A 27,716-nucleotide genomic window follows, 5' to 3' on the forward strand; every position below is an offset into this window, starting at 1 on the left:
TGAATTTTGGCTTAAGCAATAAAATTTATAAAACTCTACTTAAGGTGTATAGTGATAAGTACGAGTGTCGTCCAAGGGAAGCTAGTAATGAATTCGATTTGATGATCGTATTGGTCGTTTCACCCTAATTAAAGTGAATTTGATCTTCAATGAGGATCAAGTCACCCTAATTAGAGGAGAAGTTTAGAAAATGGGGGGGTAGAAGAGATGAGATGAATAGAAGAAATATGGAACTCTAAATTGGCTTCTTTGATCCTAATAAAAGGATCCAAGAGGTCAATTAGAGAGGTTAAAAGGGAAGTTTTGATGTGAGATTGGCTGGTTTTTTTAAGTTTGATAATTCAGAAATAAAATGTGGTAATTTGAATTCCTAAAAATTAAATCTAATTTTTTATAGTTTTTTCTTAAGAATGCAGTTGAATGCCTAGTTAAATCCCTCAATTTCTCCTCTCAATCCTAATCAGGGCTTCTACATGCCGCTCAAGCCAAGCGATTTAGAAGTTCAGATCAGAATCGAGAAGAAGGAACAAACAACTTAACTAATTTCATTCAAAATGCATCAAAATTCAAATACAATGAAGGGAAAAAGTACCAAACAAGTTGATCCAGGCTGGGGCTCCTCTCTGTCTTGCAGCTGTGATAGAGCACCATCAAGAATGACCCCTCCCTCTCGAAATTCGGCTTTTATACCTAGGTAAAATGGAATAAATTAGCATTTTACCCCTGATTAGTAATTAATTTATATCTATCGATAGAGGCTTGGTCTCAATGATCCATTTCGAGCAAATCCATAAAAAAATCATCTCAATCGGACTTATGGATCAAAAGTTATGAGTAAATGAATTTAAACCAATGTGAGCCATTGGATTAATCATTCATTTATTTATTAAATTTTTTCTTAACCGCAGGCTGAGGTGTCGCCCTCTCATTGGTGGCGCCAATTCAACTTCTTCAGGCGGGTGCTCTCTCCTTGCGCCATGTACCCCCTGGCGAAAATAAGAAAACAAAAGAAATATTCAAAAGGCGGGATTTTAGTACATTTTGATACGCACCTTTGTGTGCGTCTGCACGCGGAAGCTTCCATTGAAAACGTGCCACGTCATGGCCTGTGTGTGCACTTAGCATGCGTCGCACGGGCGGTAATCTTACCACCATTGACCTCTACCACTGACCGCCGTCAGATTTTCATCCTACGGTTGCGATGAGGCCACGTCGTCGACCCCAGAAATCGATCTGAAATTTACGCTTAAATCCTTTGCGAAATAAGTATTCGCCATCTGACACCGCCCAAAAAATATTTATAGATATACCCCTTTGCGCATTCTCTCTCCTCCGCTTTTCTTCAAAAATATTAAAACAATAAATGAGTAATTGCAATAAAACCCTGGAGAATTTTAAATTAGATCTTTACGCCTGCAGTGGCGACCGAGAGCTGTTTTCAGAGTCTTTTTGCAACGAAAGTTTGCAAAACGGCCCTTCAATGTTCAAAAATTATAAAAATACTTTTTCTTTTCTTATAAATATACCTTATTTCCTTGAAATAAATACATTTCCTCTTCGAATAAATCTCAGAAAAATCCTAAAAATTTGTAAAAAATTCTAGAAAATTCACTGATTCATCCCCATGCTGATAAATGTCAAAATTAAATATTAAATTTGCCATTTTCATTCAAAAATAGTTATTTTGAGCTTCAATAATTCCTTTAAAATTCATAAAATTAACATAAAATTAGGGGAAAATCAGAAATCACTTGAAAACACTATTTTCATGTAAATATATGATAACAACCCCATTTTAAGCTCTTTAAATGCATAAAATTGTGCTAATAACATGAAATAAAGACAGAAATTAGGGTGTTATCAATCACCAATTAAATTTTCCATCTTAATTAAATGTTTTTAAATACAATTTGTGTTTGGCATAATTCATGCATGATATTTATAATGAAATATAAGGATACGTGAAATGATGAGTGAACTATGATGATATCATGCTTTTCTTTAAAAACATATCCAAAAAACTTATATTCATAACATATTTGAAAAGGACATCACAATTGATGTAATTTTATACGGTCTGAAAGGCAATCACACATTCCATATCTTATTCAATATTTAGTGGATACAAATTGATGTAAATAATACATTTTCTGTGCCTAAAATGAATCCCAATGATGTATGCAATGATGAGTAAAGTATGACGATATCATAATAGAGTTAGCTATGAGTTCTTAATCATACAATTCTAAATAGCCTTAGATGAACAATGGATGCTCAAGCTCCTTCCCACCCTCTAATCTCCTCTTACTCTCTAGATAGATTTTTTTCCCTTCTATTTGTGTGCCTTCTTATTCTAATTTTGATAATGACCTCACTGTTTTCAAGGGCTGAGATGGACGGCTGAGATCTTCTCTTGTTCGTGTTAGGGATTTCTTTACAGGCCTGCCTCTTCTTCCTCTTCTACTTCTTTTGCAGAGATGCTTCTTCATCAGGGCTTTTGTGTACGGCTACCACAATCTCAGTGTTGACCATATATGTCACTTTGTCTGTCTCCGTAGTTGTTGTGAGAGGCTATCACTACCTCAGCGTTGATCACAAATGTCATTTGGTAAATTCTTACAATTCCCTAAACTACTTAAAATAACTCTAATAAAGCAATACCAATGCACATACGACAGATAAGATCAAATGATGTGTTTGTCTTGTGTTTGATTCTTTACCCTAAAAATTCAAAAATTGACTTTGACTAGTCAATTTTTTGTATTGTCAATTCACTATTTCAATTTCACAATCACAAAGACAATAAAAATACTCATTATTTTTCCAAGCCTAACTATTTGCAAAGAATTCTATTTAGACCCACTAAGTTTCAGCAACTTTATCCTGGCAAGATTTGCTGAAGTCAATCCAATAATGATCATCAACAAATAGCCAAATAGGTTATTAAGTTCTTACCAAGATCAGGTCCATTATGATTATGTAGATCAATCCTATACCTTTCATCAAAACGGGCCCAATAACTCCATAATAACCTCACCAATCGGTTGAATAAAATCTTCTATTAATTTAGCCCAATAATCATCTCGCAGTTAGTCCACCAATAACTCTATTTCAGTACTAGAATAACCCTCTTTTATTTCAAATTTTTCCTAAATTATTCTCACAAGTTTTCAGTTATCAATCCATGATTTCATGCTTTACTTTTTCAATACCTTCCTCAAAACTTTTCTCCCCAATATCTATCATTAGTCCACAATTTTTCATTCTTTCCAAACACTGACACACTAACCTAAAATTTTCTCACTAATCTTATTTAATCAACCCATATTTTCACTCTTTCCCTTTCCAAATATTCCTAAAATGATTATCCTAAATGCCTCTATTAAATCCATAAAATTTCCCTAAAAATGGAATAATTTCCTAAAAAAACAATCTTTCCCTTTCCAAATATTCCTAAAATGATTATCCTAAATGCCTCTATTAAATCCATAAAATTTCCCTAAAAAATGGAATAATTTCCTAAAAAAACAATCACAGTTCCTCCTTATTTAATCAACAAATTTTCTGTTTTTAATCACTCAAGGTATAAATGAATAAGATTTTGGGAACCGTGCACATTGTATATGCCTTGAATTCTTGCTCTCGTTATCTCTTTGCGTTGTCATTCGTGCATCTATCCTTCTAATTTTCCAAAAACCACACCTTTCTCTACGTCACTCGTAATAAGTGCAGAAAGAATTCAAAGAAATAGTCAAAAAAAGAGGGAATGGATGATCGATCCTTCCTTGATGGCCTCATGAGTGGGTGAAAACAATGCAACTCAAATGTTTCTTCTTTTATGCAAGGGAAAACCTATGAAATCCAAGAGAGGGGCTTTTAACCATGAACAGGAGAGAGAGTCGAAGAGATTAAACACATTAATTGTGCATTATTTTTAATGTCAATGCAGCAGTATGTGGCATAACGTATTTAGTGCATCATTTGGGGAGGACGCCCCCACATATAACTTCCATAAAAACTCATTAAATAAAAGGTAAAATGATTACACATGTGACTTACCTGAAGAGGAATGATATCCTTGCTTAGGAGAAGAGAAGTTGATGGCAGCTTAGAAAGGTAATATTTTTTAATTAAAGTTACCTATTTTTTCCTTTCTCTTTCTCACCAAGTAGAAATTCATGGGGCAAAAATTTTGGCGGACACTCAACGACTAAATGATGTCCCCAGGATGATGTCAATCGATCCACATCATCAGGAAAAAATAATTGAAAAAATATTAAATATAATTTATTCAAAAGTCAACTAAGAGACTCTTGTCTCATGTACTAAACCTACACTGAAATACTCACCATAAAACCTGAAATAAAATTTTCTGGATAGCTAATTTAAAGTGTTACAGGTTTTAATCTTTTATCATGAATTATCTCTATTTTTTCTATAACAAAATGTTCATTTAAATACTGAATAGTTGATCGCAAGCATATATTTGGATTTTGGTCAATCCATTTGACTTATCAAATAAATTTGTATCAATAGTTTGAATTATGAATAAACTATGGCACTTATTACATGTAAATTCACTAGTGAACTTTTATTTGTAAATCAATTAAAATCACATGTTGATTTCATGTCAACAATCCTTAATCTTGAAATCCCAACAGGTTATACTTACACCATGAATATTTTATGACTCATGAGAATCACCGCTATGAGGTTGCCTCACGTTCAATGTAAATAGTCTGGTAAAGTCAGACCCACAATAGAAGAAGGCATAATTATCCTCTGCAATAACACATCAACTGTCGTATTTCTATTTTAATATTTATGCTTTTAGCAATTAATGGAATAGAATTTATAGTCGTACTAGATGGCTTATTCGTTTGTGGGGAGAAAATATTAATGATACAGTATTAGAGTATGGCCCAATATTATTAGTCAATGTTATCCCGGAAGGTTCTAATCACAAATAATATGCTAATTTTTATAGTAATTTCACATATGCCAAGTGGGCCTTCAATCATTTAATTTTGAAAGGCACCATCAACTAGAGCAACTTGGCATGCCAAACATTTGCTTATGGCACATGTCTATCACCAAAGGACTGTTCTACTGGAGAGTCTCCTTCCTCTATTTTCTTCGCTCACGAATCCTTTAACCTGTAACAAGATCTAATTCCACTCTTGGATTCATTCACCATTGTAGAATTCAAATCAGCATTTTTTCCAAAATTTATATCGCTAGTCTCTCAAACCTACAGAGAAATTTTTTCCAACTACAATAAATTCCATATGTTCATGGTGTTCTGTTTGTTCGACTTTCTTCTATTTAATTATTCAAACCTGGAGCAAGAAATTGTTTCAACTCCAATCAAAGCCAGTTGTTCCCACTATTTTTGTCATGCTCTTGGCCATCATCATCGGTAAACTCAGACCATAATTTATTAGAATTTTGTCTCACATGTTGACAGTATTCTTGGACATGCTCATGAATGCCATAATCACTAAAATTTAGATCAATATTTTTCCAATTTTCTAATCCCCCATACCTGCTGCAAGATCTTCCTCCAACTCTGAATATATCCAGCTGTTTTAGTGTTCTTCATTCAACATGCCTCTCTCATTCTTTCACCATTTCTGAATTTAGATCCACACTTCATCAGATGTAATCAGTGATATATTCCCAAATCAGATGATGAAGCTGTTCCATGTGATCTTTACCGCACCCTTGTACTTCATCATCTCCCTCACCTCACACACACTCTGCCCTCTCACTACCTCAGCGAAGGCATTTTGACAACACCATGTAAGCCTCTATCCTCTCCTTCACTCTCCTCTCCAACAACTTTTTTCAGCCATAATAGCCAACTGCACCTCATCATTCAGTCTGCACGCCCCCAGAAGCATTACCCACACATCATGTCCTGCCCTGCACAGAATCCAGCCAATGAAATTCAAAGCGTACATGATATATATGTTGGGATATTGAACTATTAGAATCATTTAGTAGACTAATACATGGGCCTAGAGGGTCGAATGTCTTTTTCCTTAAAAAAAAACATTTGGTACTCAGAGGTGAGCGTGGTCATAAGGAAAGCGGCGGCGCAGGTAGGCGCGGGTGTGGGATTTGAGGGGAGCGCGGTGGCAAGGTCGACGGTGGCACAGGTAGGCGCAACGCCGCGCTCGGAGGCAAATGCTGAGACGAGGATGACGACAACAGCAGGTTGTGCAGTGGTGCCAAGATGCATGGCGGCAAACACGATGGCAGGCACAACGACATGACGTGGCGGTAGTTGCAGCCAAGGCATTCGGGTACGGCTGCTACATGGCAACGCGGCTACATGGCTATGGCGGCACAGGTGCACCGTTGGGCAGCTGCGTATGCAACTATGCCTACGGCTACGGCTACACCTATGGCTACGGCTGGTATGCAACTACAAGGTGGCGCGGCTACGCGGTTTCGGCTACAACTGCGGCTGCGGCAACTAGCGGTGGCAGCCGCGCTAGCAGTTGCGGCCGTTGTGGTCAGCTGCGGGCGGTACAACGGCTATGGCGGGTGCGGACACTATAGGCGGCTACGGGCATCCGCGGCTGGTGCATGCGGCGGTCGTCGATTACGGCCAGTGCGCTCGCTATTTGATTTCTTGAAGAGCAACATCCTCTCTTGATGCGATCAGAACTTCAAAATGATGACAGGGGATCATCAAAGGTGTTTATTGAGATGACAGAAAACATTCAAAATGATAAGGATGTCATTGATACATCTAGAGGCTGGACACTTGAAAAGCTCAACAACTAGCTTGAGGAACTAATATATAACAGTTCCAAACCGTGGAAAGGTGCTTCAATCATTGAATTGTTTTATTGTTTTAAAACTCATCAACAGTTCCATTTTGCTTCTGCTTCACAAATCATATATGAATTATGTGAACCACGATCTTAGAACCCAACATGTATACCATGTAATATTTTAATTATAATTAAATATAGGCTGAGACCTAGTGTTAGCATTTCTTATGAAGAACTTTTGTCTTCCATGCATGCTCCTTTGTGCACAGTATATACCATTCTTGGAAAAACATATTTAAAATTATATTATACTCATAACATCAAATTCAAATTTTATAAACACATGGATGAAAACATATAAGTTTCCATATCCTACAAGTGAAAATTGAATTCAAATAACACATGAAAAAATTCTGTGTGTTTGGTTAAAATTTCAGTTAATCAAATAGATCGGTTTAATATTTCAGTTAATCAAAGTATTTCAACATGGGCTTTAGGGTTTAGGATTTTATGTCAAAATATATGTCATGATTCTATTTTTATCACCTGGAATTTAGTTAATCCACTGGTCAAAAACATTATATAAACATGAAGCTTTAGTAACCTCCAATATTTATTTGGGTTTTTAAATTGTTAAAAATATTTTCATAAATTATTAGTTTGTTTCAGATGATTTAAATTTTCATTAAGTTTAAATTATATCAATTTTATGTATGTACTTTTGGTGTATTTAATGCTCTGCTCTAACCATCCATTTGGTAAGCATATTTTGGGCAGTTAGATGTATAACTTTCATGTAATTTGATACTATAACAACAAGATAATGGCTTAATTACTTCATTCAAATATTTAATAAAATGAAAAAAATTCTTGAATTATTTTTTAAATTCTCTTAGTACCATCCTTTAAAAAAATCACTTTGTTAAAGCCTGTCATAAATATTTTGTGTTTTTTCAAGCATATTGAACCGTATTTAATAATTTTAATGATGTAAATTATTTCTTTTGATGTAAATTATTTCATTTCTGTTACCTCATAACCTATAGATATAAAGATCAAGATAAAACACAAAAAAATAAGGTGCAAGAGAATATGCATCAAGAGATTAGTTGAGTAAACCCTCGATGTTAGTGGGAAACTTTTGTAATATTAAAACTACAATAAAGAAATGAAAATTCATACTTTAAAATTTTCACCATGATAACATTCAGCCATATCATACCAACTTTTTCAATAAAATTCCATTAGCTTCAATAAGTTCATCTAGTCAACACCAGAATTTCACAAGAAATTTAAATTAAAAGATGAAGATCAAGCCCAAAGATTCATGAGATGAATTTGTGTACATGAATATAATTCAACTGCCTCAAAATAGTAGATTCCATAAATCTCATTATTTATTTTCTTTTCATATTTCATATTTTAGTGATGATGCATTGAATAATTTTATCTATTTGAAGCGTAATGAAAGTCTCAAGTCAATGATGAACAATTACAGTGGACCATGAGCCTCATCATCAAATCCAAACCGCAAGTTCAGGAATACCATAAAGACATATCAGGTCAGCATATTTCAAGAAATAAGAGCTATGTGAAAATAAAACTCGGCCATTAACCATGTGTTAGTGAGGACCTTTACACTTGGGCGCCCAACCAAATCCCAACGTGAAGCATGCTCAAGCATGATTCATCCCAGATGGGTGATATCATGGGAAGACAAAAAACTTCACTATATTCTCGTACGTGATGCATGCTTTCTGTTTTTGTGTGGCTCGTGTGTGAGAAGTATAGTGCATGATCGTACAGGACAGGGCCAAAGGACAGGGTGGGACTAATATCATCCCATCCTACGTCCCAATTTTTAGAGGTCCACAGTTTGTCCCAAATAATTTCGTCCACGTCTCATTCCATGTCCAAGTCATTCTCGTCCGAAAACTGTACTGTCCAAGACATTCTCGTACACCGACTGTGCGTCAGCCTTAGGCCACTCAGAACTTTACACTTGGCATAACACATACGTCACTCAGCTGGAACTCTCAGAATCTCACAAGACGAAGAAACCATCCCGTCAGCTGTCCAAGGCCCTTGAAAGACCGTTGTTTCGTCCATGGACAAAAAAATCATCCCATCTGGAGGCCCGCGAACGATTCTACATGACATAATTCATCCTAACTTGATGACAGGACAATTTTTTCATCTATGGACCCAATAACAGTCATGTCCGCATTAGTAAACTCTAATAAGTATTATTTGCTCTATAGCTATCTTCTAGCCACATTACCCTATGGGAGTGTATCAACCATAGCCCAACAAGTATTATTTGCTCTGTTTCCATCCTATGAATGTTTGATAAGTTGCAGACGGGATGATTTTTTCATCTATGGACCACATTACAGTCCTGTCCGCGTCAATGAACTCTAATAAGTATTATTCGCTCTAATAACTATCTTCTAGCCACATTACCCTATGGGGGTGTATCAACCATAGCCCAACAAGTATTATTTGCTCTGTTTCCATCTTATGAATGTTTGATAAGTTGCAAACGGGATATTTTTTCATCTACGGACCAAATAACAGTCCTGTCCGCGTCAGTGAACTCTAATAAGTATTATTCGCTCTAATAACTATCTTCTAGCCACATTACCCTATGGGAGTGTAACAGCCATAGTCCAACAAGTATTATTGGCTCTGTTTCCATCTTATGAGTGTTTGATAAGTTGCAAACGGGATATTTTTTCATCTACGGACCAAATAACAGTTCTGTCCGCATCAGTGAATAATAAGTATTATATTCTCTATTAAATATCTTCTAGCCACATTTCCCTATGGGATTGTATCAACCATACTCTAAGAAAGTATTATTTACTCTGTTTCCCCCCCATGGATGTTTGGTAAGTTACTCTCAGAGAATGAGATCAGTGCTTGCAAGGACCCATTTCCGGTGGCGGCGCCGCCTTTGTCTCCGCCTTCTTCCGCCGTGGACGGCTGAGATCTTTTCTCCCCTTCCATTTGACTACTCCCTTATTCTAATTCTGAGACCCACCTCGCAGTTTTCAACGGCTGAGATGGACGGATGAGATCTTCTCTTCTCCGTGTTAGGGATTTATTTACGCCCCTGCTTCTTCTTCTTACTTTTTTGCAGAGATGCTTCTAAGGGGAGGGAGGTGGAAGACCCATTTGGCAAGATTTTCCCGGAGCTTCTGCAATGGCTACGATTCCCAGATTTCTGAGCTCAATCAGGTTAGACCCACTCGCGAAATTCTAGAGAGATAGATAGATAAATAGATAGATAGATGGATAGATAGATAGCGAGCGAGAAGGTGACATTGTGTATTGCCATTCCCAGGAGATGAAGTCAGTCTTCGGAGACACGACGGCGGCAGCGGGGCCGACGCCGCCGAAGGTGAGCTACCTGGGGAAGGGGGGGAGAGGCGGAGATGGATATATAGATAAATAGATAGAGAGAGATAGATATGTAAATGGATAGAGAGATAGATAAATAGATAGAGAGAGATAGATAAATAGATAGAGATAGATAGATAGATACATTGATAGAGATAGATAGATACATAGATAGAGATCGACAGATACATGGATAGAGAGAAATTGATAGATATACAGATGTATAGATGGATTGATAGATACATAGATAGAGAGAGATTGATAGATATATAGATGTATGGATGGATAGATAGATAGATACATAGATAGAGAGAGATTGATAGATGTATAGATGGATAGATAGATACATAGATAGCGATAGATAGATGGATATATAGATAAATAGATAGAGAGAGAGAGAGAGATAGAAAAATAGATAGAGAGAGATAGATAGATGTATAGATGGATAGATAGAGAGATAGATAGATGTATAGATGGATAGATAGAGAGATAGATAGATTGATAGAGTGAGATAGGTAGGTAGATAGATACATAGCTAGAGAGAGAGAAGGTGACCTTGTGTATAATCCGTTTCCAGGAGATGACGTCAGTCTTCAGAGACGCGGTGGCACCGGTGGCGGAGCCGCCAAAGTTGAGCCATGTGGGTTGGGGGAGAGAGGTGGAGATGAACAGATAGATAAATAGATATGTAGATATATATATAGAGAGAGAGTTAGGTAGACAGATTTTCTTCAAAATAAATAGATAGATAGATATATCGATAGATACATAGGTAGATAGATAGATAACATAGGTATAGAGAGAGAAGTTGACCTTGTGTACTGCCCGTTCCCAGGAGATGACATCAGTATTCGGAGACATGGCGGCGCCGCCACCGGCACCACCGAAGTTGAACCACGTGGGAGAGGGGGGAGAGGCAGAGATGGTGGACGTGTCGGGGAAGGAGGAGACGAGGAGGAGGGCGAGTGCCACGTGTAAGGTGCTGCTTGGACGGGAGGCGTTCGAGCTGGTGGCGGCGAACAAGGTGGCGAAAGGTGACGTGTTGACGGTGGCAAAGGTGGCGGGAATTGGCGGCGCAAAGCAGACAGCAAGTCTGATACCGTTGTGCCACGTCATCAGCTTGAGCCACGTGGACGTTGACTTGGGTCTCTGTGAGGAGGACTTCAGCGTGCGGGTGGCGGCGGCAGCGGTGGCGGAGGGGAGAACCGGCGTGGAGATGGAGGCCATGACGGCGGCGGCAGTGGCGGCACTGACTGTGTACGATATGTGCAAGGCCGCCTCCAAGGCCATCCAGATCACTGATCTGCGCCTCGAGAGCAAGGAAGGGGGGAAGAGCGGACGCTGGTCTCGCTAATCTCGTGTTAATCACAGTTTTTGGGAGATTATATAATTTCCCTAAGCATGGGAAATAAGGTGCTTCTCAAGCTAATTCTTAGGTATTGTGCCACTTTATGATTAATCAAAATGAATCAATACTAATGTTCACCCGTCCCAATTCTGATATAGGATGATGATATGGATATCGGAAATGGGCTATCTGATAATTGTCTTTGCCAATGGTCAGGTATTGGTTGCTACAGTACCGATATCTGATACCTTTTATTGCCCTGATATTTGGGATAAGTCTTAGTCTCAAGGGTTAGATGACAATGCCTGACATCGTTGTTAGATATTTAGTCTTTTCGCAATCCTACATATATTTTAAATAATTTATTGTGTTTTACTGGGAGACATGACTGCATAATTACGCTATAGGGAGTTATGTATAGGATGTTTAATCACTGATTATATATGTTAAATAATTTCAGCAACATTCAATTAATAGTTAGTATAAAGTCTGGCAGGCCCAAAATGAGTCAATTGGCACTAACAGCTGGGCCCAGTAAGTATCTTCCGAACTACTTTCTTTCACGTAGGTACAGTGCTTTTTTACAATTTACACTCTTTTTTATTTTTCTTTTTTTCCGTGAGGGACATTAGGTGCTCATTTTTTAATCTGGTATCAGGATATCAGACTCGATATCTAATACTGGCATCTGCCATGTGCGGAGCACTACGATATCCTGGAGATAATTATTATAAGATGGATATTTTGAAATCTATCTGATATTTGATAACTGTTATCTGGTATCTGGTATCTGAAACCACCCTAATTTCATCCGGGTATCAGATATTGGTTGTCCCATATCGGATATTCAATCTGAGGGCCAAAGACTAATAAAGACACTGGAAAAAATTAAATAAGGGCTTATTTTTTAATCCAGTTCCTTTTGGGCATATAAATCAAACATTAGAGATGTTTAGAAAAATTAGTTGAATACAAAATTGGTCACGCAGTTTTTTTGTTATTGAGTTATTTTCAATGAAAAATGAAGCAGACTTTGAAGATATGTACCATTTTTTTCCTAAAAAAGAAATAAGGTGTTGGTCACTTTAATTTATGTTGTTATCCTGCTCTCTTGTAAAAAAATGAATCAAAAGTCAGGAAACATTTATGATTTTCCAAGGAACAAGAAATAATATGGTCATTACGCTTACTTTAATCTCCGGTACTCTTTGGAGAAAAATGAATTTTCCAAAAAAAGGGGAAAAAAGGTTACGTGCTCTACTTAATTTACATTTTATCTTACTCTACATCCAGTCATTCTTGGAGAAAAACGAACCAAAATGTAAAAGTATCAATAAGTTTCTCTGGAAAAATCACCTTTCATCTTACTCGCGGATATATCTCTGGAAAGAAACAAACATTAAATATAACTACAACTTTCCATAAAATGGGAAATAAGTAGATAAGATGATCACACTTTTTTTTTTATCTTATCCAGTCATTTTCGGAGAAAAACGAACCAAAATCTACAAATATCAATAACTTTCCAAAACAAATGGAAAAAACCACCTTTAAATCTTACGCGTATAAATCTCTGGAAGCAACCAAACGTTAGTGATATCAACAACTTCCCATAAAATGGAAAATAAGTAGATTAGTTGATCACGCTTTTTTTATATTATCCAGTCATTTTTGGAGAAAAACGAACCAAAATGTAGAAATATCAATAATTTTCCGAAAAAAATGGAAAAAATCACCTTTAAATCTTACGCGTATAAATTTCTGGAAAGAAACCCTTCTCCCCATTACTAACCGCCGGCATGGGAGGTGGCTTCGCGGCGGGGCTCCGCGCTCTCGCTCAAGACGGCGACGGCGGCGGAATCTCCGCCGCCGCCGCCGAGAGATCCCAGATTCTGATTCGCGCACCTCCACGGTAATCTCTCTGTTCTTCTCTTACCTAAAAGTAAATCTCGATCTTCGGCTGAACGTGTTGATCAATCGTGAAAATCTCTATCTTCGGTTAAACGGGTTGATAATCATGATAATCTCGGTCTTGGGTTGAACGGGTTGATAATCATGATAATCTTGATCTTGGTTTAAACGGGTTGATAATCATGATAATCTCGATCTTCGGCTGAACGTGTTGATCAATTATGATAATCTCGATCTTGGGTTAAACGGGTTCATAAATCATGATAATCTCGATCTTGGGTTCAACGGGTCGATAATCATGATTTACTCGATCTTGGGTTAAACGGGTTCATAAGTCATGACAATCTCGATCTTGGGTTTAACGGGTTCATAAATCATGATAATCTCGGTCTTGGGTTAAACGGGTTCATAAATCATGATAATCCCTAACATGGGTTAAACAGGTTCATAAATCATGATAATCTCGATCATGGGTTAAACGGGTTGATAATCATGATAATCTCGATCATGGGTTAAACAGGTTCAATAATCATGATAATCTGGATAGATAAATAAATGCGATTATTATCGAGAATTGAAATCTGAGAATGGAAATCTGACCGCTGAGATGAGTGCAGGAGAATGGTAACGCTGGGAACGTGCTCGAAGCTCTGCGCTTTCAGCTTCTTCGCCGGCGCGCTCGTCGGATTCACGCTGAAGCGCCGCCTCCGCCGGTGGGCCGCCAAGCTGCTCAGACGCTTGAAGGAAGACTGAACGCGAGAGACCGTCCTCCGTTCATTTGGATGACGAATTCCCGTCATCCCACTGCAGAATTCTCACCATTCCTTCATTAAAATCGAAGGGAAGACTAAACAGTGGAGTGAAGAGTGAAGAAATCTCGCAGTTTTTTATTTGAATCGAAGAGAAGACTAAACAGTGAAGAGTCAAGAGTGAAGAGTTGAGAATTATCGCAGTTTTTTCATTACAATCGAAGAGAAGACTAATCCTTGAAGAGTGAAGAGTGAAGAATTCTCGCAGTTTTTTCATTAGAGTCGAAGAGAAGACTAAACAGTGAAGCGTGAAGGGTGAAGAATTCTCGCAGTTTTTTCATTAGAATCGAAGAGAAGACTAAACAGTGAAGAGTGAAGAATTCTCACAGGTTTTTCATTAGAATCGAAGAGAAGACTAATCAGTGACGAGTGAAGAATGAAGAATTCTTGCAGTTTTTTCATTAGAATCGAAGAGAAAACTAAACAGTGAAGAGTCAAGAGTGAAGAATTCTCACAGTTTTTTCATTAGAATCGAAGAGAAGACTAATCAGTGACGAGTGAAGAGTGAAGAATTCTCACAGTTTTTTCATTAGAATCGAAGAGAAGACTAATCAGTGACGAGTGAAGAGTGAAGAATTCTCGCAGTTTTTTCATTAGAATCGAAGAGATGACTAAACAGTGAAGAGTGAAGAGTGAAGAATTCTCAGTTTTTTCATTCGACTTGAAGAGAAGACTAACCAGTGAAGAGTGAAGAGTGAAGAATTCTCACAGGTTTTTCATTAGAATCGAAGAGAAGACTAATCAGTGAAGAGTGAAGAATGAAGAATTCTCGCAGTTTTTTCATTAGAATCGAAGAGAAGACTAAACAGTGAAGAGTGAAGAATTTTGACAGTTTTTCATAAGAATCGAAGAGAAGACTAAACAGGGAAGATTGAAGGGTGAAGAATTCTCGCAGTTTTTTCATTAGAATCGAAGAGAAGACTGGACAGTGAAGAGTGAAGGGTGAAGAATTCTCACTCCGGCTGGCTGAAAGTAATCCGTCTGAAACATGTCGAAGAACAGGCGCTGTAGATCTTCGAATGACTCGCCTCTTTCCTGCGATGAAATTCCGTTTGATCTTCGTTGGTCTCGATGAAGAAGATGAAGGGTCGGCGGAGATCGATCGTTACCGCGGGGGAGGTTTGGTTCATCATGGTAGCCATTTCTCCGAGGAATTCCCCCATTTGTTGATCCGTCTGTCGCCGAAATTATTTCGGAATTTGAAGATCGAGGGTGAGGAAGATGAACGATTGTTACGCACCTCGGCGTTGTCGTCTTCGAGAAACCATCCGATGTCGTAGAGAGATCGCTTGCTCGCGTCGGAGAGGACTGTTCGTCCGGATCGAGAGTCATCATTCTAGAGAAAATTCTTAAAACGGAGGAGGCAGATTGCACACCGGAGTAGGCTTTTTGGATCGATTGGAACTTGGATGTCGCCTCCTGCGCGGAGCGATCGTCTCCCGAGCACCGATCTGGATGCCACCTCTGCACAGAAGAGAAACCAGGATAAGGAGAAATCATGGAAGTTTTCATCATTCGATCTTCTTTCTCCGATGCAATCCAGACATCCTACTTCGTTGTGCAATCGGTCTCTTCCGTTTTTAGAATTTGTGCCAGAGTGATCACTCTCGATCCCAACCAATAATCACCTAAGTTCATCATTGCAGACATTCGAACTTCTTTCTCCGATGCAATCCAGAAATCCTACTTCGTTGTGCAATCGGTCTCTTCCGTTTTTAGAATTTTTGCCAGAGTGATGACTCTCGGTCCCGATCAGGAATCACCTAAGTTCATCATTGCAGACATTCAATCTTCTTTCTCCAACGCAAATCAGAAAGCCCACTCCGGCGTGCAATCGATCTCCTTCAATTTTAGAATTTTTGTCAGAATGATGACTCTCGATCCCGATCAGGAATCACCGAAGTTCATCATTGCAAACATGCAATAGTCTTTCTCCAAAATAATCTAGATAAATAGCCTACTCAGGCGTGCAATCTGTCTCCTCCGTGTTTAGAATTTTTGCCATGATCACAACTCTTGATTCGAATCAAGAATCACAGAAGATCATCATTCCAGACACTCCATCTTCTTCCTCCAATTCCGAATCAAGAATCTCAGAAGCACATTATTCCAGACATGCCATCCTCTTCCACCAAATCGGGATCAGGCATAGGAGAAGTACATTCCAGCTTCTTCCTCCAATTCCGGATCAGGAATCACCGAAATTCATCATTCCAGACATTCAATCTTCTTCCACCAAATCCGGATCAGGCATCAAAGACATTCGATCTTCTTCTTGCATTTCCGGAGCAAAAATCACAGAGAAACAGGAAAAAGAAAATCTGCGTAGAACTCACCAATGCGAGCTTCTTGTACGCATTTTTGAGATCCGCCGATGAACACTCCTTGTTCAACCCTAGCACGCCGTAAAGATCCTCCTCCCCTCTTCCCGCCATAGATCCACACCTGAAGAGAGAGAAAGAGAGAGAGAGAGAGAGAGAGAGAGAGAGAGAGAAGAAGAAGAAGAAGAAGAATCCAGAAGGAGTACCTTCGTTCGGAGGCGGTCATCGTTACATCCCGTTGACCGCGGTGGGCCCTACTCCGCGGCCGTTATAGACCGTTTATCTAAAAATGGACGGCGGCGATTCGGCCGACATGAAATCTGGATAAGGTATCCCGAAAGTTCCCCGTCGGGCCCACAGTAGGACGCTTTTTTCCTGTCCCCGTCAGCAGCTGAATTTTTATTGGCGCTTTTTTAAAAAATGCTTCGTTTTAATTCTTCTAGAATCATCTAGAATAACAACTAAGGATGCCCAAACTAAGAAGGTCCTTTCGTGTGACTGATGCGATGTTGGTGGTTCTAACTAGGGAACGGCAGCCGTCATCTATCACATCACGCGTCACAGTGATGGCAACGTGAACGATGATGTGATGATGACGGTGACAAAATTAGGGGCCCGTGATGGTGACGGTGACGGATGACGAACTGGGTGTGATGGACAATGAACTGGGTGTGACGGTGACGTGACGGTGATGGGGGGGCTCGGACAAGTGACGTGACGGGACGTCTGTCATGGATGACGGTCGTGACGGATTTTTAAAAATGAGCAAAAAAGCTTAAAGTCGTTAGATTTATGCTTTTCGATGGCTGAGATTTTACCACGTGGTGTCGCTAACTCGATTTCTTGGCATTTTGCAGAAAAGTTCATGCATTAATTTGCGGGCAAAAAAGGATGCCGTCCAAAGAGAATTGGAGATATGCCCCTCCAATTCTCTCTCCTCCGCATGGTTTTTTCCCTGTCACACGTGACGATGATGCTATCTGGTGACGGGGACTTGACGGGGACGCCGCAAACCATGACGGTGACGCGAACGTGAATGGATTCTTTAAATTCTTGGACGTGTGATGGGACGGTGACGTGATGAAACTTTTGTCACGTCACTGTTCGTCACGGATCGCCATCCGTCCCGTCATGTCGGGGTGATGCAGGACCACGTCCGAGACGGAGTCCTGCCGTCACCGAGTACGAACCCTCGGTGACAGCAGGACTCCGTCTCGGACGTGATCCTGCATCAACTTGGTATCAGAGCCAGATTGTGGTTGCTCACAGCGCGCCTCCGACGCCGCATTCCGCACCACTAGCTACATTTGCATGCATCGCATCTCATTGTTTTCGAACGCATCTAGGATTCCCAAGGTATGGCCATAGAGACGCGATCAAGCCGGAGAGCTCAACACGGAGGTTCTACCTCCCCGCGACGGTCCGAACCATCGCCTGACGAGAGAGGGTTCGCTATTGCCCTCTCGGAGCATCGTCCCCCGTCACCGATAGCCGGCCCGATACCGCCGCCTATCGAGGCCGCGCGGACGACACCCGCCTTTACGGGTATCCCCGAGTCGTACGGACCCCGAGACCCCACTATCACATCTCGTGGATTACGGATTTCCCCGCGCGGCTCACCACCCCCTCGTGGCGAGTCTCCCCCTAGTGATTACGACGAAGAGACGGCCATACGCCGTCGCCCGCATGGGAAGTCACCTGAAGACGAGGATGCACCCTGGAGCACCGACGCCCGCGGACGAGGAGTACACCGCCAGTTTCCTCTTCAGGAGGACCCGCAGAACGACGACCGGGCGTACTTTCGCGCCATGGCCCCCCGGATGGAGCGCATGGAGCGGATGCTCGAGCGCCCCCGATCCCCCATACGCGGACCAGGACCAGCATTTCCCGCACGAAGACCACGACACGACCCGGCATGGGTCGACCGATACGCGCCACAACGGAGGAGCCCCTACGACGACATTGAAGACTCATATGAGGCCTACGACGGACGTTACGATGACGTCCCCCACCTCGGTCGTCTAGACCGAGACCCGTGGCGCGACCCGTATGACGCTCACGCCAGGGATAGACCCCCTCTGCGGGACAACTACGCCCGCGAGTACTTGGCCAACCGTCCGGCCCGAGCGGACTACTACATCCGCCGCCGCGATCGCGACCTGGACGCCGACCATCCGGCGCGCCGAGACGAACCCGTCCGGCCTCACGATCGCCCACAGGTAGCAGACCTACCTGCCCGCCGTGGCAACCTCTATCGGCCACCACACCGCTGAAACGAGCGGGACGACCATGTCCCACGTCACCCACCATGCGCTATGCCTGAGGTACGCGCCCCTCGCGACGGTAGTCCCCGCCCTCGGGACAGTGATAACATGCAAATTAATATACTTAATTACTGAATTATACATTCTATTTATGTGTTTTAATGGTCATATTTGCATGTTATCATGATAAAATACATTGAAATCAGTTAACATGTCGTTTTTCTATTATTTCATATTTTTTATCATTTTTTACATGGAATTTGACATTGTTTCAGTGAAGAAATATTTTTACATGATTTTATTTGCTTGGTTTAAGGTCAGTAAATCATCTCCTGATTTTTCTGAATTTTTCCCATATTTTTATGAATTTTTCTGAATTTTTCTGACCATTATTTAGGCAAGAAATGATTTTTATTTAATTAAATAATATATTGATTATTTATTTTGCATTTTAAATGCATTTAAAATGAATATCCACGTCATTCGCCCGAAATTCGGGCGAATGAAGGGATATATTAATTAAATAAGAAAGGAGAGAAGAGAGGAGAGAGATAGGAAAAGTCAAATAGAGTGATTAAAAGAGAGAGAAAAGCGGAAATCGATGCCGATCATTGGCGTTTATTTAAAACAATGATTTTTTTTTCTTTTTCTCTCTCTCTCTTCTAACCAAGCGAAAAAAAAGCACTATTTTGTCCTTTTCTGTTTTCTTAAAAAGCAGCGAAAAAGTGCGGCCGACGCGGACAACGAGGGTGCACGTGTCCCGAAACACGGAAAGCGAGAAAATCAAGCCCAGCCAATAGGAAATTCTGATTTTTTAGAGAAAATAAAAGAGATCCAACGGCCCACATTTGATCTCACTAAAACTGCGATATCTTGAGATCTACAACTCTGATTGGGCTGAAATTTTGAGGGCAGGTTCGTCTTTTCCTCCTCTACAATCTGGACGGTTGGATCTTTAAATAGAGGTCAGAAAAAAGGAAATTCACTTTTGGAGGCTCTCCCAAGCAATTGGCCAGGAAGGACACAGGAGGCATTCTGGAAGTCGTCAGATCTGGATCTCTTTATCAAATTTGTAAGTTTCTGAATTGTATTTGATCATCTTCTAGAACGATTCGAAAACGCCTTGGCATGGGCGAAATGTACATGCCCTAGATTCATGTTTTGAATGCATCAGCACTTCTTTTTGATTTGGATTCGAGATCTGACTTTTGATAATTAATTCTTAATCATTTTAGGACATTTATGCTTCATTACATTTTTAATTTAGGGTCGAAATTGGGGCTTTCCCCAATTTCTTCACTTTCTCTCTCTAGGTTAATTTGATTTGTTTCTCTCTCTAGATTTCGGTTTTTATTGTTTAGGAATTTAATTTAATATATAAAAAACCCAAAAATAAAATTTGAACCAAAAATTCATCCATTTTGAACTCAAATTCAAAAATCACTTTCTTGATTATTAATTTCCTAATTTTAATTCTGAAAATTATTATAAATTTTATTAAATTGGGAAATTAATAATTTATATTTTTATGAGCTTAAAATAATAATAATTTCTTATCTGGAATTATCTGACCGAAATCAAAATTAAGTTTTACTTAATTTTGATTATTTTAAGAATATTATTTAATATTAATTGAATTAAATATTGCAAAATTCAAAATTACTTGACTTGATTCATAAAAATTGTTTGAAAATTCTGAATTGTTGCCTCCTTGCGGATCGACCCCTTGCTTGCTCTATATTCTTATTTAGTAATTAAGGGAATTATAAATTTATTGCATAAGTCTAAAAAGCGCAACGACCACATAATTTTACGTGATTTTTCGGCTTATCAGACGGCCGTGCCCGCGAGCTGACCCCACCTCGACGACGCGTCGACCCGCGTCCAGAGGAGGATGACGAGGAGCAACGATGGGAGGATCACCGCGCTCGCATCCAAAGGAGCATGCGTGCTGACATCACCGTCTTCGAGGGTTCACGGAAACCCAAGGAGTTCATCGACTGGGAGTCGAATATGAACTCCGACTTTCGGTGGTACCGCATGGATGACGATCTATGTGTAGAGTACACAGAGACGAGACTTGGCGGACAGGCCAAGATATTTTGGGAGAACGAACGCGTCGCCGCCGAACGACGAGGACGACCCATCACATCCTGGGGCGACATGGCACAGAAGCTACGGAGCAAATATGTACCTCGTTAGTATCAGATGTCATTGTTCCTCACGTGGCTCGACCTTAAGCAAGGTCGACTCTCTGTGACGGAATATATCAAGGCATTTGAGGAGTGCCGTATGCGGTGCCGATTCGTGGAGGACCCGCGAGTCATCATCGGACTGTTCGCCCACGGGCTGCGGACAGCCCAGCGCAACGAGGTTCTCAAGTGAAACCCAGCCAAGGTGGATGAGGCGTACCACCTAGTCGAGCACATGGAACCTCCGAATGATGAGGCGACTCCTCCCAGCGCGACCACCGCGCCCCGAGCCACACCGGTCCGACCCATCCCTACGCGGACTACTACGCCTACAATCATACGGGCCACACCGATTGCCGGGGGGCAAGGGACCGCCCCCGCCACTTCCGTGGGTTCCAACCCACCTACTCGGGTCGTCACGACCGATACTCCGACCCGGAGCATCACCATCAGTCAGGCACACCTCACGTGCTTCAAGTGCCATGGAAAGGGGCATAGGGCTAGTCAGTGCCCATCGTCAGCGCTGCTCATCGACATGGGGGACGCTGATCCCGGCTACACGGAGGACGTGGACGAGACTTTGGATGACCACTATCACATAGACGAGGAGTTTGCCATCGAGTACGATGAACCCGATGGACAGATCGGTTACATCCAGATCATGGTTCTTCGCACTTCCCCGACACCGGCGCCACGAGTTACGTACCGATCGCTAGCCAGCATAGCCGTTGACCAGTCCAGTGCTAGCAGGACGCGACCTCCCCCACGAGTCGCGCCCCTTGCTCGGACCGCCCCCGTGATGCCCCGGCCAGACCCTATGGCGGACGCTTCGCTCCGCGCCTCGATCTTTTACACCTATGTCAAGATCAACGACAAGATATGTAAATTGATCGTCGACAGCGGCAGTTGCATCAATGCCATATCTGATGCCATGATTCTCCGCCTCTAGTTGACCCCGATACCCCACCCGACTCCCTACGACGTGTCGTGGATCGACGCTTCATCGTTCTCGGTGAAGAGCCAGTGCCACGTCCCATTGAAGGTGAGCGCCTACGATGAGAACGTCCTATGTGACGTGCTTCCCATGAAGATGGGAAGCATCATCTTGGGCCGTCCCTGGCTATATGACCACGATGTCACTCTAGCCGGAAGGACGAACACGTGTTCGTTCCTCTAACAGGGACGACGGGTCACTTGGCACCCGTATACGGCGAAACCGGCGAACAAGCCGGCCCCGACCAAACCCATAGGGCTTATTCTTGTTCACCCGAGATTTGGATTGCGAGGGCGACGACACGCCCCTTTGCCTCGCCATCACCCTCGATGTCTCTGCTGATTCACCTATAGAGCCCCGAGCCCCAGAGGTCGAGGCCATCTTAGCAGAGTTTGGAGACGTGTTCCCCGAGGAGCTACCCAGCGAGCTACCACCTATGCGTAGCATCCAGCACGCGATCGACCTCGTGCCCGGCGCCTCGCTGCCGAACTTACTACATTGTCGCATGGAGCCGCAGAGGTACGAGGAGCTGCTACGACAGGTCCGCGAGTTACTCGCGAAGGGCCACATCCAAGAGAGCCTCAGCCCATGCGCCGTACCAGTACTATTAGCTCCGAAGAAGGACGGTACGTGGAGCATGTGTTGCTACAGTCGCGCCATAAACAAGATAACGGTACGATACCGTTTCCCCATCCCGCGCGTCCAGGACCTCTTCGACATGATGGCCGGAGCCACTATCTTCTCGAAGATAGATCTACGCAGTGGCTACCACCAGGTACGGATTCCTCCCAGAGACGAATGGAAGACCGCCTTCAAGATAAAGGACGGATTATACGAGTGGAGAGTCATGCCCTTCAGCCTCTCCAACGCGCCGAGTACCTTCCAGCGCCTCATGAATGAGGTACTGCGCACCTTTATCGGGAGGTTCATCGTCCTCTACTTCGACGACATACTCATATACAGCCAGTCGAGGGAGGAACACCTCAACCATCTTCGGCAGGTCTGCACCGTCCTCCCGCGTGAGCAGTTATACGCGCACCCGAAGAAGTGTAGCTTCCTTACATCGGAAGTAGGCTTCCTCGGGTTCATCGTATCCGCCCTGGGCATTGCCGCGAACCCGGACAAGGTCCGGGCCATCACATCATGGCCATCACCGGCCAGCCTTCACGACGTCCGAAGTTTTATCGTCCTCGCCACCTTCTACCGGCGTTTCGTGCAGAACTTCAGCTCTGTCACGGCTTCTATCACTGACTGCCTCAAGGTGGAGCCGTTCACATGGACCCCCGCCGTCGAGCGAGCTTTCTAGCACATGAAGCTCTTGATGACACAGGCGACTGTCCTCCGCCTACCGGACTTCGGGAAGGTGTTCGAGGTTACCTGCGACGCCTCGGGCGTCGGGATCAGTGGTGTCCTCAGCCAGGAGGGTCACCCCGTTGAGTTCTTCAGCGAAAAACTGAACGACGCGAGATTACGCTATTCGACGTATGACAAGGAGTTCTACGCCGTCGTTCAGGCACTATGACACTGGCAATACTACCTCCTCTCGAAGGAGTTCGTGTTATTCTCGGATCACGAGGCACTCAAGTACCTACATTCCCAGCAGAAGTTGAGCGACCGACACGCGCAATGGATCGAATACTTACAAGACTATTCCTTTGTCATCAAGCACAAGAAGGGCAAGGACAACGTCGTCGCTGATGCACTTAGCCGACGAACACACGTGCTCAACATCATGATGGTGAAGGTCCTTGGCTTCGAGACCATCAGGGAGGGATACGACAGCTGCCCCGACTTCGGGCCGATCATCGCACGAGTTCGACAGGGACCGTCCCGCGAGTACCAGGACTACGCCATCACGGACGATTACCTATTCTACTAGAACAGGCTCTGCGTGCCCCGCATGTCACTGCGCGACTTCCTCACATGGGAATGTCATGCCGGTGGTCTTAGCGGACAATTTGGACGCGACAAGACCATATCCTCTGTAGAGTACCAGTTCTACTGGCCGTGCTGAAACGCGACGTCGGCAACATCGTTGCCCAGTGCCGCGTATGCGCCTTGGCCAAGCAGGTCAAGAAGAGCGCTGGGTTGTACACCCCGCTACCGACGCCCAAGCGTCCGTGGGATGACGTTAGCATGTATTTTGTTCTAGGACTTCCCTGGACCGCACGACGACACGACTCAGTCATGGTCGTCGTTGACAGGTTCTCGAAGATGGCGCACTTCGTGCCCTGCGCGAAGACGTCCGATGCCACAAAGGTCGCACAATTATTCTTCCGAGAAATTGTGCGCCTCCATGGATTACCATCTTCGATCGTGTCCGATCGAGACGTCCGCTTCACGAGCTACTTCTGGAAGACCTTGTGGAGTCTCCTCGGTACACGGCTCAAGTTCTCGATTGCCTACCATCTGCAGACCGACGGTCAGACGGAGGTCGTCAATCGTAGCTTGGGCAACCTACTCCGTTCTTTAGTGTGCGAACACCTCGCGACATGGGATTTGATCATCCCTCGCGCCGAGTTCGCCTACAACTCATCGGTGAACCGTACCACCGGGTTGAGCCCGTTCGAGATCGTCTATGGCCAGGTCCCTCGTCGCCCACTAGACTTAGCACCTATGGACCCCCATGTTAGAGTATCCGAGAACGACATTGCATTCGCCCAGCATATTTCCGCATTGCATCAGCATATTCATGATAGGATCACGAGCCAAAATGCATTGTACAAGCAGTCTGCCGACTTGCACCGCCGACCCCCAGTCTTTGATGTGGGAGACCTAGTGATGGTCAGGCTTAGACCGGATAGATACTCTCCCGGGACGGCTACGAAGCTACATGCCTGTAGTGCCGGCCCGTTCTCGATCCTCCGAAGGGTGGGCGAAAATGCCTATGTCGTCGAGATTCCTCCTTCGTGGGGAATAAGCTCTACGTTCAATGTGGCGGATCTGGCTCCGTACCGAACCCCTTCTCACCCCCACACCCCGGCCTCTCTAGACCCATTCAGTGTGAGTGAGCTTGCCGCGACCACCCCGTTTGTTTCACCTGATTTGCACGAGGCAATCAACAGTGTACTACAGGAGATAATTTACTATGCAGGGAACGAGGTCGCGAGGAGGTTCTTGGTACGATGGCTTGGACGCACCAGCGCAGACGACACATGGATTTCAGAGGAGGAGCTTCGCCGTCTTTGACCGGATCTACTCCAGCCGCTGCCCTACGACGCACCTAACTCGTCGGAGTCGAGTTCTTCCGACCCCGGGAGGATTGATGACGCGGCGCCGGACACGCCAGCAGAATCGTCACCGTCGCCGCCAACGGCTCCTGCTCCTGCACCAAACTCATCTTCGGAGACGACACCGCCACCACCGACAGCTCCGACCGCCCGCGTTCAGCCCGCCCGGCAAGCCCGGGCGTCAGTACGTACACCCGGATTCAAGTATTCTGGGTAATGGACACCGTTTTGGATCTTTATGTCTTTTGTTTACTCGTCGTTTTGTCGTAGTTTTCACCGTTCATCGTTTTCCCCGACTTATCACAGTCTAGTGTAAGGGAGGGAGGTTCATCCTATAAGGATCTCCCCCCCCCCCCCCGTTATCGCCCCTGGGTTTCCCGAGTCGTTTTCGTCTCTTAGAAGTCCTAGGCTTATCTGCTTTAGATTTCTTCATTTTAATCTTTTGGTTTGTGCTTAATGGGCCAACCCTCTTCCCCCCTATATAAGGGAAGAGAGTTGCCCTAAAAACAGTTAGATGTTGTTTTTTTTGAAATGAAAACTCCCCTCATTGGGTTTTGAAGATTCTGCATGCTCGTTCTTGAAGAAGCGCTAGGGTTGAGTCTGGGTGAAGAAGACGGAGCAGGAGCACCAGGAAGCTGAGGAGGAACCGCGGGCAGGCAAGAAGAACCGAAGAAGAAGCCACGATCCTCCCCGACTCAGCGTTTCCACGCGCCGCCCGCGCCACCTGCACCGCGCGCGGGGCCTCGCACGCGCGCGCGTTCGCGCGCCCCAGCGTCTCGCGGCGAGTCTCTGCGCCCCTGGCGTGCGCCCGTGCCGTTGAGGAGCATCCGACCTTTCTGTCGGGATTCTCCTGCTGACAGAGCTTCGTCCCACATTGCGCGACCTTCTCGTGCCTCCTTCCCTCACCCGGAAGCCCCCTGGTAGTCTTTGAGGCACCGCTGGTTGCACCCCTGGTGTACACATCCTCCGCGACTGCCCTCTAGCCCCCGTGATCCGCCTTCCCCTAAGAGGCCAGAATCTGCTCTCGGCAGGTGCTGGTGATTTTGTTCCCACGTCCCGCCGGTAGACCCGCCTCCCTGCCACGACGACGGTTCTTCCCAGGCGTTTTCCCCTCGCTTGGTCAACTTGTACCCGATCGACGCTGCTTTCTGATTGAACTCACAAACCTGTGCGCGGGCTGGCTGCTGCAGTGGTCGAGCCCTTCCTCAACCGCTCTTCCTCGCGCACCCTCGCCCGGCCCGCGCCTGCAGAATTGCCGAGCACCTCTTCCCCCAGACGGCTCAGTCCGACTATTGTGCGACCGGAGCCCTACACTTGGATCAGCTCAGGGCCGTCCTCCGGAATCCCTACTGCCCGCCTGCACCGATTGCCTGCCAAACAGAGTCGTCGCGTCCCTGACTGGTCGCCTCCTTCGCTCCACCCCGAGTCAGTCCTACGCCCAGGAGAACTTCCAGCGAGCCAACGTCTCTCTCGCACAACGCCTAGGTACGCCTCCCCGCCTCCGCCAATTATTTCTTACAGTGCATTTTCGACGGCCTCCTCCGAGCTCGGGTTAGACATAGGTGAGCGAGACAAGCGAGTGGAAAACGAACGTTTATTTGAGCGTCTCTCCCGGTTCTTGTACGAGTCGGTTCGCCCGTCGAGTGCGGGCAACCACCGGCGGGAAATTCCCATTTGGCAACCTAGCAACCTCGTCCGTCTGGACGAGGGTCAGAAGGTCCCCTCCCGTCTCCGGGCGACCCCGTCGACCCCGCTCATCGGCTACCCGTTGCTCGTCGGCAGCTGCACGTGCTATACCCCTACCCAAGCATCGTCATTCTAGCTCGTCCCCGTAGGATTCCGTGCCCGACAAACCCCGGCATTCGTCGTGTACCGTCCTCCCGGCACCGAGTACGAACCCTCGATGATGGCAGGACTCCGTCTCGGACGTGGTCCTGCATCACGGGGGCGTCACGTCCCGGACGTATCGTTCCCTAGTTCTAACTAGGGAATGGCCGTCCGATATCTGTCCGATATCCAGTATCAGACATCTGATATCCGATATCCAGAAAAAATCAGGACAGTGTCTGATATTGGATTTCGTATATCGGATGGATATCGACAGTCATGTGTACAATGGATATCAGGACAGATATCGAATAGGTAAGGACTTCCAACTTTCACGCCACACGTCGTGCAACTACCAGAATAATCTCACCAGACATGGCACACATGCCTATGCGGTGCGAATGTGTGGTTGTGTGCAATTTTTTTTTTTAAAGAAGAATGTTCTCTCTCTCTTCTCTCTCTATCACGTGCTCCTCGCTCTCCCTATTACATTCTATCGCTCTTCTCTCTATATCGCTCCTCTCTCTCTCTCCCTCTCACTTCTATTTCTCTCCTCTTTTTCTCACTAGTACGTCCAGGACAGGATAGCTTGGATATGACGGGACAGATGACAGTCGATGATGGACAAAGTGT

The 27,716-nt window shown here is 44.0% G+C and overlaps 4 protein-coding genes across 7 annotated transcripts; 3 read left to right on the forward strand and 1 right to left on the reverse strand.

Moving 5' to 3' along the window:
• Nucleotides 1–9,649: 9,649 nt before the first annotated feature.
• CNX3 (cofactor of nitrate reductase and xanthine dehydrogenase 3) lies at nt 9,650–11,896 on the forward strand. 3 transcript variants are annotated; one of them, XR_013583444.1, is made up of 4 exons: nt 9,656–10,025; nt 10,132–10,188; nt 11,023–11,600; nt 11,694–11,896. XR_013583444.1 is itself a non-coding variant. In XM_078584824.1 (3 exons), the coding sequence occupies exons 1-3, from the start codon at nt 9,930–9,932 to the stop codon at nt 11,539–11,541; spliced, it is 672 nt and encodes a 223-aa protein (XP_078440950.1). In that variant the 5' UTR covers nt 9,656–9,929; the 3' UTR covers nt 11,542–11,682. The 3 variants fall into 3 exon arrangements, 2 of the variants coding, with proteins under 2 accessions (XP_078440951.1, XP_078440950.1); XM_078584824.1 differs by lacking the exon at nt 11,694–11,896 and having other exon boundaries at nt 11,023–11,682; XM_078584825.1 differs by lacking the exons at nt 10,132–10,188; nt 11,694–11,896 and having other exon boundaries at nt 9,650–10,025; nt 11,023–11,682.
• A 1,394-nt stretch (nt 11,897–13,290) lies between these two features.
• Nucleotides 13,291–14,366, forward strand: LOC144710963 (uncharacterized). The gene is made up of 2 exons (XM_078584828.1): nt 13,291–13,447; nt 14,064–14,366. Exons 1-2 carry the CDS (start codon nt 13,335–13,337, stop codon nt 14,197–14,199), a joined length of 249 nt encoding a protein of 82 aa, XP_078440954.1. The 5' UTR covers nt 13,291–13,334; the 3' UTR covers nt 14,200–14,366.
• Nucleotides 13,897–16,752, reverse strand: LOC144710962 (uncharacterized). Of its 2 annotated transcripts, XM_078584826.1 has the most exons (6): nt 16,592–16,752; nt 15,632–15,719; nt 15,496–15,563; nt 15,365–15,430; nt 15,213–15,290; nt 13,897–14,250 (listed from the first exon to the last, which is right to left on the reverse strand). In XM_078584826.1, the coding sequence occupies exons 1-6, from the start codon at nt 16,688–16,690 to the stop codon at nt 14,221–14,223; spliced, it is 429 nt and encodes a 142-aa protein (XP_078440952.1). In that variant the 5' UTR covers nt 16,691–16,752; the 3' UTR covers nt 13,897–14,220. The 2 variants fall into 2 exon arrangements, with proteins under 2 accessions (XP_078440952.1, XP_078440953.1); XM_078584827.1 differs by lacking the exon at nt 15,365–15,430.
• A 6,583-nt stretch (nt 16,753–23,335) lies between these two features.
• LOC144711404 (uncharacterized) lies at nt 23,336–23,905 on the forward strand. Its single transcript, XM_078585388.1, has 2 exons — nt 23,336–23,539; nt 23,693–23,905. Exons 1-2 carry the CDS (start codon nt 23,336–23,338, stop codon nt 23,903–23,905), a joined length of 417 nt encoding a protein of 138 aa, XP_078441514.1.
• Nucleotides 23,906–27,716: the final 3,811 nt, after the last annotated feature.

The sequence above is a fragment of the Wolffia australiana genome, chromosome 13 (genome assembly GCF_029677425.1).
Source record: "Wolffia australiana isolate 7733 chromosome 13, ASM2967742v1".
Taxonomy (NCBI): Eukaryota; Viridiplantae; Streptophyta; class Magnoliopsida; order Alismatales; family Araceae; genus Wolffia; species Wolffia australiana.

Coding starts and splice junctions, on each gene's coding strand:
- CNX3 (XM_078584824.1), top strand. CDS start 9,930: ATGCTTCTAAGGGGAGGGAGGTGGAAGACCCATTTGGCAAGATTTTCC. Junction 10,026..10,131: donor AGATTTCTGAGCTCAATCAG/GTTAGACCCACT, acceptor TGCCATTCCCAG/GAGATGAAGTCAGTCTTCGG. Junction 10,189..11,022: donor CGGGGCCGACGCCGCCGAAG/GTGAGCTACCTG, acceptor GCCCGTTCCCAG/GAGATGACATCAGTATTCGG.
- LOC144710963 (XM_078584828.1), top strand. CDS start 13,335: ATGGGAGGTGGCTTCGCGGCGGGGCTCCGCGCTCTCGCTCAAGACGGC. Junction 13,448..14,063: donor CTGATTCGCGCACCTCCACG/GTAATCTCTCTG, acceptor AGATGAGTGCAG/GAGAATGGTAACGCTGGGAA.
- LOC144710962 (XM_078584826.1), bottom strand. CDS start 16,690: ATGGCGGGAAGAGGGGAGGAGGATCTTTACGGCGTGCTAGGGTTGAAC. Junction 15,291..15,364: donor TGAACCAAACCTCCCCCGCG/GTAACGATCGAT, acceptor ATTTCATCGCAG/GAAAGAGGCGAGTCATTCGA. Junction 14,251..15,212: donor ATTACTTTCAGCCAGCCGGA/GTGAGAATTCTT, acceptor AGAATTCTGCAG/TGGGATGACGGGAATTCGTC.
- LOC144711404 (XM_078585388.1), top strand. CDS start 23,336: ATGAAGCTCTTGATGACACAGGCGACTGTCCTCCGCCTACCGGACTTC. Junction 23,540..23,692: donor AGTTCTACGCCGTCGTTCAG/GCACTATGACAC, acceptor TTTGTCATCAAG/CACAAGAAGGGCAAGGACAA.